Source organism: Pantherophis guttatus, chromosome 1 (assembly GCF_059756535.1).
Source record: "Pantherophis guttatus breed Tessera chromosome 1, ASM5975653v1, whole genome shotgun sequence".
Lineage (NCBI taxonomy): Eukaryota > Metazoa > Chordata > Lepidosauria > Squamata > Colubridae > Pantherophis > Pantherophis guttatus.
In genome coordinates this window covers 109,585,974-109,599,165 of record NC_142063.1, presented here as the reverse complement: position 1 = coordinate 109,599,165, position 13,192 = coordinate 109,585,974, and the positions used below count along the sequence as shown (strand labels likewise).

The 13,192-nt window shown below is 33.5% G+C and overlaps 1 protein-coding gene across 28 annotated transcripts in view; it reads right to left on the bottom strand.

Moving 5' to 3' along the window:
• PPP6R3 (protein phosphatase 6 regulatory subunit 3) overlaps nucleotides 1–13,192 on the bottom strand; it is an 88,381-nt gene that overhangs the window by 42,010 nt on the left and 33,179 nt on the right. For 16 of the 28 annotated variants that reach the window (XM_034416754.3, XM_087881020.1, XM_087881051.1 and 13 more), the window contains 6 exons: nucleotides 10,216–10,448; nucleotides 4,305–4,491; nucleotides 3,552–3,689; nucleotides 2,598–2,663; nucleotides 2,209–2,321; nucleotides 490–603 (listed from right to left, as the gene is read on the bottom strand). In XM_034416754.3, coding sequence (XP_034272645.1) covers nucleotides 490–603; nucleotides 2,209–2,321; nucleotides 2,598–2,663; nucleotides 3,552–3,689; nucleotides 4,305–4,491; nucleotides 10,216–10,442 — 845 coding nt within the window. In that variant the 5' untranslated portion in view covers nucleotides 10,443–10,448. Of the gene's footprint in view, nucleotides 1–489; nucleotides 604–2,208; nucleotides 2,322–2,597; nucleotides 2,664–3,551; nucleotides 3,690–4,304; nucleotides 4,492–10,215; nucleotides 10,449–12,645; nucleotides 12,769–13,192 lie in introns of all 28 variants that reach the window. The other 12 variants (XM_034416758.3, XM_034416753.3, XM_034416755.3 and 9 more) reach the window with 1 other exon arrangement.

The following is a 13,192-nucleotide window of genomic DNA, read 5'->3' as shown; positions in this document are numbered from 1 at the left end:
ATATAAAGGGTCTATTGGCTATTCCAAATAGTAGGTTAACGCTTAATATAATTCATATTTGCAGCAATGTATTACTCCCTTGATTAATTCAGTTACATCGTCATGGAAGAAGTATACATAAATATTCGTTTGAAAATATGTATGGCAGCCTGCGTATAACAGGCTCACTACCATAAAGCATTGCTGTATTATGAACAAGAAATCTGTGGCTGTATTCAAAATAACTGGCTCAGTACCAGGATGAACAGAAGATCTGTTATCATTATCAATGCAAACTTCAGATTTTACTTGTTCATTCGCTTTTGATACCTGGAATTGAACAAATCAGATAAGAATTATCAGAAAAATATTGATTCAGAATGTTTCTGTGTACATAAAGAGTACAGCATTATATCTGAGGAAAGAGTGATAAGCAAATATAGCCATAACCTAATAGTTACTAAAAAATTAAGAGTATCATTAGAATAGAAAGATAAAAAATTAACTTACGTTGGCCGTCTTGTTTCCAGTAAAGTCAGTAATATCTGAATTGCACTGACTATTGCAGATTCATTTTTCTCTTTATTAAAAATATTTGATAGCAGCTGTTCTATAATTTCTTGTCTATAATAAAAAGATAATGCTTGAAATATACCTTTTATTATGTAGATAATTTCAAAGAAAACCTTTGCAGTTTATTTTAAAAAGTCCTTTATACAAAGTCTAGACAATTATTTTTGCTTTAAATCTAATTCTTAGTTGCAGAAGAAAGTTGTGTAAAACTGGATTCTTACTTTTGTGGTATAAATAGTCCTCGACTTATGACCACTACTGGGACTAGGACTTCCATTGATAAGAGAGGTGGTGGTTAAGTGAGTTGCATCCAATATTCTGACCTTTTTTGCTGCACTCGTTAAGCAAATCGGTGCAGTTGTAAACTGAATCATACAATTGTTAAGTGAATCTAGCTTCCTCCATTGACTTGTCCTAGCTTGTCAGAAGTCAGCTAGGAAAGTCACAAATGGTATTCATGTCAGCTTGGGAGGTGGAGGGGGTGTTGCAGCCATCCAAAATACATGTCAGTTGCCAAGTACCAGAATTTTGAATATGAGAATGCTGAGATGGTTGTAAGTGCGAAGACAGGTAAGTCACTTTTTTTCAATGCCATGGTAACTTTGAATGATCACTAAACAAATGGTTGTAAGTTGAGGACTACCTGTACATTGATATATAAACAAAACAATCTAAGCTTATATTAAGTGGGTGTCCAGGCAACCAAATCCTTCTTCTACATGTCTAAATATATCACAAATTCTTACTTTCTTGTAAAGGTTAACCTTCTTATTTAATACTTTTTTTTGAATAAAATCTCTGGATTAATCTATAATCTATTATTATAAATATTACTATTATACATAAAATGTGTGAGTCACCTGTTTAAAAAAGTACATTGTTATAAATACAAAGGCTGAGGTCACTAAGTCATGTTTTGGCATTTTATTTATTTTTATTTAATGTGGCTGTCTATCTTAGGCAAATAACTGAGTGGCTCACAAAATATGTAAAATATATAACAAAATATAAAAAATGAGGCACCTTATACGTATTCTTCAGTGACAAATTCATCTATGTCAGGTTTCACTAACAAGCTGCCCCTAATCCCTGTGGGTTTATATAGCCTTTCAGAAGGCCATGGGATCAGGATCACATGGATGGGAGGATGCTATTCCAATGCAAAATGTACATCTCATGGTTTCCACAAGATGCCACTGTTTCCTTGACAGGAACAGGGAAGTGGGCTTGGGGAGTATGCCACTTTGCTCCATCTGGTGGGTTAGATAAAACAACTGGAGACAATGGTTCCAACAAGTAATCTGGCCCTGTGTCACATAGGGTTTTAAAGGTAATAACTAGCACCATGATTTGCATCCCAAAGCATAATGGAAAGCAATGGAGCTGAGGCAGCAAGACATTACATAATTGAATGAACGAACTCCATGTTATCATGTGTTTTTTCTAAGCAGTTCTGGAGCGGGAATATCATATTTGCTATTTAGAGCTCTAAATATTTTGTTTTTATTTATTTACTGCTTGCTACAGCTTATACGGACACTACTACCATTATTAATATCTCTACCTTTCCTAACAGAAGGAATACATTTAAACTTTCAAAATCTATAGATAACATACTTATTTTAAAAGTAAAGTAATATTTTTACACCAACCTACTTTTCTAGTGTTGCAAGCAGTGGATCTGGTTCAGAACTGTTTTGTACTTGTAGCATCTGGTCTCTACTCAAGCGTATAATTTCACAAAGTGACTGGGATGCATTTGACTGTCTCTGAAGAACAAGAGAGAATTTATAAAGGAAAAAGAAAGCTAAACAATTTTATTTGCTAATTAATACCAGAAACAATTTAACAGTTTTACTATTTTCTAGAAGGCACAATTACAATAAGTGGATTAAGATTTTTCCTCAGTCCTGTAACTGCAGAACCCATTATTTTAATGTAATGTTATAATTAAGTATATAATGAAGAAAATTTAAACTTTGTAAGCAGAATAGAAGTAAATTAGTATATAAAATGAAATATGAATTATAAAATAGATTTCTTACATCTTCATCTTGAGACGGATGGACAATTTCCACAAGCCGCTGAATAATTTTCTCTTCATTTAACCACTGTGGAAACATATGGCAATCTTTTTTTAAAAAAAAATCACCTTCCAGAATTAAGACTAAATATAATTATTACATAATTCACCCACTGGTGCTATTTAATACTAAAGTGCGTTCTCAGAAATTCCAAGATATTCAAAATTTGCAGAAAGGAAATTACAAGTACTATCAGTGAGTATAACATGCTATGTATTTACTTTGTTATACAATGACATCATGAAAATAGCTCATTCTCATGCAACCTTGAAACAAGATAATAAATTATTCAAGAAATAAATAACTATTCTCACTTAATATAGCAAAAAGGTTTTTAAAGGGAAAATTGGATATCAAAAAGAAATAAAAACAAGGGTAAAATACACAGGATTTGGAGAGATGTATAAGAGATGAAAAAACCCACATAGATGGGGGTCAGAAGAAAACATTTAGCATGAGCTGAAATAACTAAAGAAGGGGAAATTATTCAAAGGCCTATGAAAGAGGTAATAAGAACAGACGGTTTAAATAAATTTAAGCTGGTTATATGGCGTTTTCTCATATAACCAGCACTTTCCAAAGTCTTCAATTGCAGAGATCAACAGTATTGCCTTCTTTACAACAGCAATTCTTAGGAGAACCCTACGCGCCCTTTTAACATTTTTATATATAACCTAATTTTAAATTTGCACAATTTATTCCAAACTCCATAAAGAGTAAATGTAGCATCATCAGTTGATTCTTTTCTCTTCCTTGCATTTCTTTTTGCTTTGTTTGCTACTATAAATCATAAAGAGTTTGAAGAATTTGAAACAGTAACTGTTGTTAACTGTTGTTAAGTTTATAATAAATTTATTATTCATAATAAATTTATTATTCATATATGGATTTTGAAATAGGAGAATTACGACTTACATTTAATACTTCTTGCCTTGGCTGCGGAGGTTCTATGCATGTCAGTAGCCTGAGTAGTAAGTCCATAATAGCAGAGGTTCCTATGTGCTTTATTATGAGATCTACAAAATCATGCTTTTTCTTTAAGAAATCCACAATCTGGAAAAATATGAACAAGTATTAATAAAATGTTCTAAAACATTTTGAATCCAACAAAGCATAAGAAGATGATTCTGAAGACATTGCTGGTATCAATTGATAAATTGTTGAATTTGCTGAACAAGTTCATTCCTAACATTGAATATATCATGATGTTTGTTTGCTTTTTACTAAATACTGTTGTGGGTATCTTGTACGTACCCCAAATGTGAAATTTATTTTTTTCTAGTCCCCATGCTCCCTGTTTTTTTCTCGGCAGGGAGAACATTTAAAATAAAGCACTAGATTACAGACACTTGGTGTTTTGTTTTGTTTTGTTTTTGTATTTTTGGAATTATATTCCATTACTATAAGTAGCTTATGAGATTTATGAGTTTATGAGACTGGCAGGTTTTTCAAGTTGAAAAATATAACATGATTAATTCTGTATCCATATACGAATATACGTGGATCATTCAAGTCTATTAGGTACAAAACAGTGCTTAGACTGAAAAAAACGGTTCCTATTTATTCAGTTAAATCAACACAATTCTATCAAGCATATAAATACAGAAATATATCTCCACATGGTAGAAAAACAGACTCTCAAACATGAAGATTCAAAAAAGCAAATACCTGTTCTGGTTTTCTGCTAATAAGAATACTCAGCACCTTGCTGAAGAAACTGGCCAATAATGGATTTAGAGGTGGCTCATTTAGAAGAAAACTGTACAGTTTTATTAGTAATGATTCCTCTTCACCCAGTCTATCATTGATCTGTGAAACATCGGAAGTAAGCAGCTCACAAGATATATTTGGGTATCTAAAAGAAAATAGTTGAGGTTTTATTTTACTAGAATTACAAAGCCATAAATTTTAAAAAAAGACATGCATTATAATTTTGCAACCTGTTAAATTCTGAATTAACCCAGCCATCTTTCACAATCTGTGCCGGTTTCATAGGACTTCCATTTGAGAATAGCATTTCAATGAAGCTACTTTATAGATGGTTCTTCAATTGATTTATGTATACAATAGACATTATTTGTATGAACAATATAAACTTCCCTATGTGGCATTCATGCACCATGGCAGAGGAATGGAACAAGCACAAGACAGAGCCACTTAGAGGTACATCTCCGGTAGGCAAAAACCAGCAACGGGAACCACAGCAGGCTGTAAGGCTTACAGAAACCAAGTGAGAAGTCCTTTGGCGAGCTGTTATGAGATGTAGCAAGAAGCACTCCCATGAGCAATCAGGAATGCCAATTTGAAAATAAGCTCAAGGCACAACAGAAAAAATCTCTTTTGATTACTGTTCCACAGGCCATGGAGCTCACAAAAACCTCCATAAACAAGTTTCAATTTTTACAATTAGGATTCAAATGGTCATTGGGTGTGACATACAATAGTAGCCCGCTTGTCAGGAGCAAACAACTAGATCTACACATGTAGAGTTAAAATTAACTATTTTGTTGTTCTCTGTCTAGTACACAGGAATCTCCCCAGATTGACAGCAACACCCAGATAAAGCTGTAGCCCTATTTGTGTTTACGTAGCAAGTCCAGGCTGATTACTTGCTTGAGCCTTTCTCCCAACAGGGATGATTGCTCTCCAATGCAGCCACAAATATAGTTGGAAAAAATATATACCAGTCACTTCTGAAAAATTAGGAAATAGAGAGTTATGTACTTCTGGAAGAAGAAGCAACAACAAAAAGTTATTGAAGATCTGATTGTATGAGTTATAGAAGTTCACATGCAGGTTATCTCACTTAAAGTATTACTAAAATTCTACAAAGTTGCCTATACAGAGAGATGTGTATTCAGCTGATGCAGAATTCAGCAGCTAGGTTACTGAGTGGGGCATGGACCCTACAAGTTAGTCCTCTGTTGAAGCAAATGCACCAATTGCCAATCATTTGTTAAGCAGTTCAAAGTTTTGATTTTGATACATATGGTTCTAAACTAGAAGCATGATTTGAGATTCTTGCATCTACCAAGACCTGTAAAGCCTATACTTTTCATTTTCATTTATCATATTCATAAAGTTTCTTAAATTACATTTTTGGGACGTCATATTGAAAATCTCTCTTCACCATGTCCCTGCATGAACTGTTGTGTGAATGGCTTTTGTTACATTTTTGTTTTCCTTCACCCCTTCATTTTTAACTGAATCTATTAATTTTATATTGCTTTAATTTACATTAGAATGTTATTACTATTATTAGCAATAACTAATATTACCAATAAAATTAATAAAATTAATAAAATATCTAATATTTTATTAGAAAAGTTTATTGTAAATCACTTCAAGTAAGATCAGACCTGGGCACTTTATCAGGCCCATCAGATGTCCCTGTCAGCCCTCGTGAGATCTATCAGAAATTAGCAATCAAATGAAGTGTACACCGCACATGCAACTGAGCAGAATTTAAGTTCAGCCTATTGGTAAGGCCTTCACAACGATCCCACTTTCTCATGTGGCCCCCTGGGAAAATTAACTGCCTACCTCTGAATAAGACAACATAATGTTTGAATATTAGTAGCAGGGTGAATAAAAATCGATTTTAAAAAAATATTTAAAAATTGGATTTTTAAAATTTAAATCGGATTTTTTTTTATCATATTTATTTTAATAAAATGCTTTTGGAGTAAGAATCTTTCTAAAGGTAGTTTTCTATTTAAGATACATAAATAATTTAGTGGCTTCCGGTCTGGCTTCCGTCGCCGCCAGACAGTCCTCTGAGACTGCCAGCCCCGTTGCCTGTAAAGAGCCGCCTTTACATCTGAAAGGCGGCTCGAAAAACTCCATTTCCTGAAGGAAATGTGAGACAGAGCAGGCGAGGGCAGGTAGAGCCCTCTGCGAAGTCCCCAGAGTTTTTTTTACTCTTGGGGACGAGCAGGTTGTGGCTCTCTATTTCCGCTCGCCGCTGCTCCGGGAGAACTCTGCCTTTTTGCAGAGCCAGGCGCTGGGACTGGACCAATCAACGAAATTAATAGATGGTTTAATTAAAGAGGATGAGATTTGGACTTGGGACCCTAAATTGCAAGTATTTTTAATGATTTTACAAGCGTTTTTAAGTGAAGGGAAAAAAAAAAGTTTAAAATGGCGACTGCTGAGGCTTGAGAAGAAGAAGAAAGCCGAAAGCGAAAGTCCTTCCGTAACAAGCTACAAAGTAGCGGAATAAACAGTGCTGGCTAGAATCTAGAAGAAAAATATCTATTTTAAGTTTCTTTTTTCTTGGAGATTTGTACTTGATCTTGCTTGGGGAAAAGTTTTCTTTCTTTAAAAAGAGTTTGTTTGTGTGGCAGGATGGCGTTAAAACTAATAAAGCCTGATAAACAAGCAGCGGGGGGGGGAGAGGTGTTCCCCCATTTACAATTATGTGAACAAGTTCTGAGCTTACAGACTCAGCAGAATGGCTTTAATTTAAAAGAATTTGTCCTGGAGGAAATGGCAAGCTATCACGAGACTGTGAACCAGAATCTTGAAAAATTTAGGCAGGAAATTAAAGAAATGATACAACTAAAGTATGATAATCTGCAACGAAAGATTGTAACAGTGACTAATGCTTTTTCAGAAATTGTTATAAAGATGGATAAAAATATCAAGTTATTAGAGTTTAAAATGGAGGAAGTTGATGATAAGATTTATAATTTGGACAATAAAATACAAAGAATTGAAAATGATTTGATAAATATTCAAGACAATAGTTTAGAAGTAAAGTCTAAAAAGGAAGCTGGTCACGAGACTTACAATGCAGAAGATATAAAGCAAGGGATTGAAAAAGAAGTTACAATGATGCAATACAGGCTCACGGAATTTGCGGTTAGAATGAGAGGGTTACAGGAAAATAATAGAGATGATTTAAGAAAAATATCTGCTCAAGTTCTGGCCGGGATTTTAAAGGTTCATCCTGAGGAGGTATCTTGTAAGATTGACAAGGCCTATAGAGTAAATTCTTGGATTGCAAAGCAAAGGCAATTGCCTAGAGATGTGGTGATTTACTTCACAGATAAAGAAATAAGAAATGATATTGTGCAAAAATCCTTTAATTCTACTCTACAATTGTATGGAAGAAAGATCTGGATATATAAAGAGTTGCCGCCTAAGATGCTAAAAGATAGAAAGAAATTTGGATTTTTGGTGACTGAGCTAAAGAAACAAAACATCTCATTCAGGTGGGACGTTCCAGTTGGTATAATATTGAGATATCAAGGAGAAAGATATCAGCTAAATACTGTTGAAAAAGCGGAAGAATTTTACTACAAGGTTCTCAAAAAGCAAAATCAACAAGAGATAGAAATTCAAGATAAGCAGAAGGAGGTGGAAGTAATGGAAAAACAACAAGTTACAGAGGTCTTTGTAGATGAGCCGCTTCTGGATTCTCCTTCACAGGTCTCAGCTGGACTATTTATAAATACAAGAGAGGCGGCTCTGGATTCTAATGTGATGACTTATCAAGTTACAGACCAGCATGGAAATCAATCAGTTGATATACAACTCATAGAACCAGAATGGAGATTTAAGCCACAAAAGCAAAACCAACAAGATCAAGTTATAGATCAGCATGAAAACCAAACAGTTGATATACAATTTATAGAAAGGAAATCAGGATGGAGATCTAACCCACAAAAAGTCAAGAAAAGAAGAAGCAGGTCTCACAAAAACAAAAACTTTTAAACTAAACAACAGCGTAATGCCAGTTATTTAAGAGATGATTGAATATATGAAAAGATAATTGAGGCAAAGTATTGGTTTATATTATCCTGAGGAGAGTGACAGACCTCTGCAGTGCTGTACTTTTGGGATGTGAAAAGGGCCTTAAACTGAATGGATTGGAACTATCTTTTTTTTTGGATTCTTTGATAAATGTACTACGTTTATGCTGAGCTACAAGGCGAGAGAGCTATGGAATCGGGGCACGCAGATGATCTGGCTGTTACCCTATTACGGTGGTTGGAATTAATAATTTGGATGAAAGACACCACTATAGACACTATATGGAATACAAATATAAAGTCACTCGGGTGGTTGTTTTTTGTTTTTTGTTTTTTTTTAGAAGATATTTGCTATTGATGGGGGCAGATGGTAATTGAAGATACCGAACATACTGTTGGAATTAGGATGAGATGTTACCGTAACATGGGTGATGGAGTTAACAATCCATCTGAAAGACATTGCAGAAGATATCATATGGATTACAAGCTTAAAGTCTTTTTTAAGAGGATTTTATTTACATAAGGGAATATTTTTTAGTGGTGTGGGCAGAAGAATAAAGATATTAAGAATTATTAAGTATGGTAGTCTTGTAGGAAAGTGGGTGGAGACAGGTTAGCTTATTGATTGTTTAGTTTAAGAAAAGGGATATTATGTTTAGATATGAATATATGTAAAAGATTTGAGTTAAGAGATATATCTTATCCAGGAGCCTGGATAGCTCTGCAGACAAGGCACTGCAATTTAACACCAGCTGTCTGCAATTAAAGTAAGTTCGAATCTTGCCAGGCTCAAGGTTGACTCAGCCTTCCATCCTTTCTAAGGTAGGTAAATTGAAGACCGAGTTTGTGGGGGCAATAAGCTGACTTTGTATAAAATATACAAAAGTATGAAGGCTATTGCTTAACGCACTGTAAGCCGCCCTGAGTCTCCGGAGAAGGGCGGCATATAAATCAAATTAAAAAAATAAAATCTATGGGGGTGGAGGAAATGGGTAGACTATGAATTGAATAAATGTTAAATTAGGATTTATTATATAGTCTTATAGTGGAAGGTTGCTTTGAAATGTAATATTAATATACATAAAAGATTTGATTTAAGAGATATATGTATGGGGGGGCAAAAAAAGGGTAGATTATGAGCAGAAATTGCTAAACTGGGAGATATAATAATATTATTATGCTAAATTAGGAGTTATTATATAATGTTATAGTAGAATGTTATTTTGAAATGTATAGTATAAGGGGGATATAATAATATTATTAGAAAGAAAGGGTCAGCATATGGGGGATGGAGTAAGGGGATGGTAAAGTATTATATAATCTGTTATGAATTTGGGTTTTATTTTGAAGAAGCCACAGGGGGAGGGGAGGGGGAGGGGGGGTTAGGGAGGAGGGGGGGAAAGGGGGAAAAATTTGTATTTGAAAAACTTTTTCAATTAAAAAATAATAATTTAGTTTATTCAGCATGAAATGGAGCTTAGTTACGTAGCATGAGGCTGTATATTCTGCAACATTGGGACTGTCGTTAAGTCAACAGCAGGTCAGAAGAGCAGCAGAGATGACAGTTGCTCTTTAAAAATTATGATTTAAATTGACTTGATTTAAATCAAATCCACCCTGATTAGTAATAACAATAAATAATTTTTGTTGATTCAATTATTTTCGTTTGATATGATCTTAGCAAGTTATAAAAGGGAAGATTTTTTGAGAATATCTATTTTAGCATACAATCCACACTTCCCTAAAATTAGTAGCGTGCAAATTTCTTTTCACAACTTCCTATTTTTTCAGTGTCCAGCTTTTAGATTAAACATATTTCTTACTTGTATCTGATCTTTTCATCCATGTCTTGAGGTGGCTCTTCTATAATGAATGATACTAGATTTTCCAGACATTCCGATTTCAAAAGAAATTCTATAAGTTTGCGATTTTGAGCTTTACACTCTTGTAACACATCTTCTTCATCCATCAGTTCCTTCAGTGTTACATCTTCTTTCTCCAGAAGTGTGTCTATGTGGGACGATGAATGAAGATCAAATTTCCAAAACATGCTGGTCTAGAGAGAGAGAGAAAAAATCATACACAGCTTTAATTAATGGAGTTTTTAAAAAGCCTGTTTAAGAAAGCCATTCCACTACCCCTCCCCCCCTTCTCAATTTGTATGCAAAAGGAACTGTAAAAGCAAGAAACTATTGTAGCAAAAAAAGGGGAAAAAAAGAATGCAAGGAAGAAAAATGCTACCAGTATCAAAGTGCCTTAAATGATAATAAGCCAATGTCTTTAATATATCAATATAGTGATTAGTCATCACAAGATTTTAATATGAAAATAGTTTATGTGTTAATGCAACAGCAGCAAGAAAAGTATTTATTGATTCAGAAATTTGATTTTAGTGTATTTTAGCATATTCTTGCCCTTTTTACTCGAAGCCTGATTCCAACAATGGTCAACTCAGGAAATTGCTATAAACAAATTAAACTAATTCTATTGCTGATCCACATTTCCATCCTTAAGTGTCTATGAATTTTCTCATATTTTTCTCTGCAGACCCTATTTACAAAAGATAATGAAGTCCTTCCCTGTTTGAATAAAATTTGGATGTCTTCTGGAATTTGCAAAACTCATCAGCACCAATAATCAGAACAAACCATTAATACTGCATCTGTCAGGCCTCATACTGAGTCCATATTCTTTCTATTGTTACCAGAATAAATTTATTTGATGAAGAAAATATTTTTAAATGTATTGGCATATATAGAATATTAGGAAAGTATTTATTATTTCCTGAATAAATCAATACTGCCTCATTATTGTTAAAAATTAAGAAGTGTCTAGGCCAGTTAAAATCCTTTCATAATTTCTGAAAAATCAGGTCCAATTACTTGTTTTAAGAAAAAAACTTTTTTTTTACTCTTAATATTTAAAATAGTATTATTAAACATTATTAATAATAAAATTATTATCCCCCAATCTGGATCTTTTAGATGTTCAACTGACTATAATTTTCATTATCCAAACCTTGGCTACGTTGAATGAGGCTGATGGGAGTTAGACCAAAATATCGACTGTCAGGCTCAGAGGGTTGTATTAAAGATAAATTAGTATAAAGGTGCATTAGAAGAATTTTATTTCACAGAAAAAATAGGAATTAGCTAGATGATTCTCTGTATATTAATGTAAAATTTCAAAATGCTCAGCAATTCTATATCCATCAATTATTTAGTAAGTTAGTAATTTCCTAAAGCAGGGTAATGGCAACCACCAATTAAATGCATTATGAAGATATTATGTGCTCATCTTATCAAACTGCAATGAATTAACATCATACAATAACTCTGTTTCATTTTAAGACTACAACAGAGAGAACAAAAGTTTCATGTACAGCCAATCATGCATTGTTTTGAATTAAATACTAGCTATCTCCAATTAAGCACATGCATGATAATTTATCATAGGGAGAAAACTATACACACTTTGAGGAAGCTACCTTATCAAAGCCAATCACATATTGCGGGCCCATACTTCAATGCACTGGCCTTTTTAAAATAGATTGCAATTCTCTAAATATACACAGATGGAACTGAATTCAGTGAAACCAATAAAGCTTACTTCCAAATGCAGATCCTTAGCATTACAGCAAGAAACAATATTTAGCAGACATACAAGGAGGGGTCCAAAAGAATGATACAGGATTTGACACAGGATTTTTAAAAGAATGTACAGAGTATAAATAGTTAAGCCAATTTCTGGCTTGGCTGCCTCTTACAGTATGACCCCTACCCAATAAAGTTAACTACCACCTGCTTTTGGTATCTACCTAATCATTGTAAGATTAAAAAGGCAGAAGAATAACCAATGAATTAATATATTAGTACTTTTGCAGAATTTAAGTTCTATACATCAAATATATTTTACACAAATGAAAATCAAACATTGGCTTATTTATCAGGCCACTGCTACCACTCATTCCTAACTTATAAAGCAATTCTACCCTGTATCCTATTAAAAATCTGATTTCCAGATTTCAGCTTTGCTCAAAGAATTCCAAATCTTTGTGAATGAAAAATCCCTGTGCGTTCAACTTCTAGTCCAATGGATATTTAGAAAGAAGACCTTTCAAGAAGATGGAATTTAGTATCAAGAAAACATGTGCATCTCATGGTATATGAAATTCTACAATATATAAGACCCACTGATTTGTAATAGTAGTCAAGGAAGACCAATATTAAATATCAACAAAAAAGAAAGCATACTACTGCAAACATGTTACTGCGTTATTTCACAAACTTTCTCCCAGGCAAGCTGTTTGAGCTGGTTTCTCAATATGGCAGATGCTGACCAGATTATTCCATCACTTTCAACAGGAGACCAGGACCCTTGGAATAAGGAAAAATACCCAACATGGATCAAAGGGTAAATTGCAGGATCCCCAAAAAGATATCTTTGATTGAACTTAAATCTTTAAGATGTAATTATGCTTACAAACACATATTCTATTCAAGTTCCACTTACTATTCTAATATAACTCTTTGGTTCTCAAGTGAGATGCAAAACAGCCACCTAATTTCATATAGTTCTGGAAAAGTTTTATCAGTCTCATGTTATTTGCTTCCAAGGAGAGTATATGTAGCATTGCAACAGAATACAACCAGAATTGAACCCAATAATGGAGGGCTCTTAGGAGAGCTAATCTACTGACCTTCAAAATAAATTTTTTAATAAAAAGCATTTTTATTTTTAAAAAATTCAAAATCTTATGACAGCCAAATCTATGGCATCTCATTATTATTTGTTTAAATT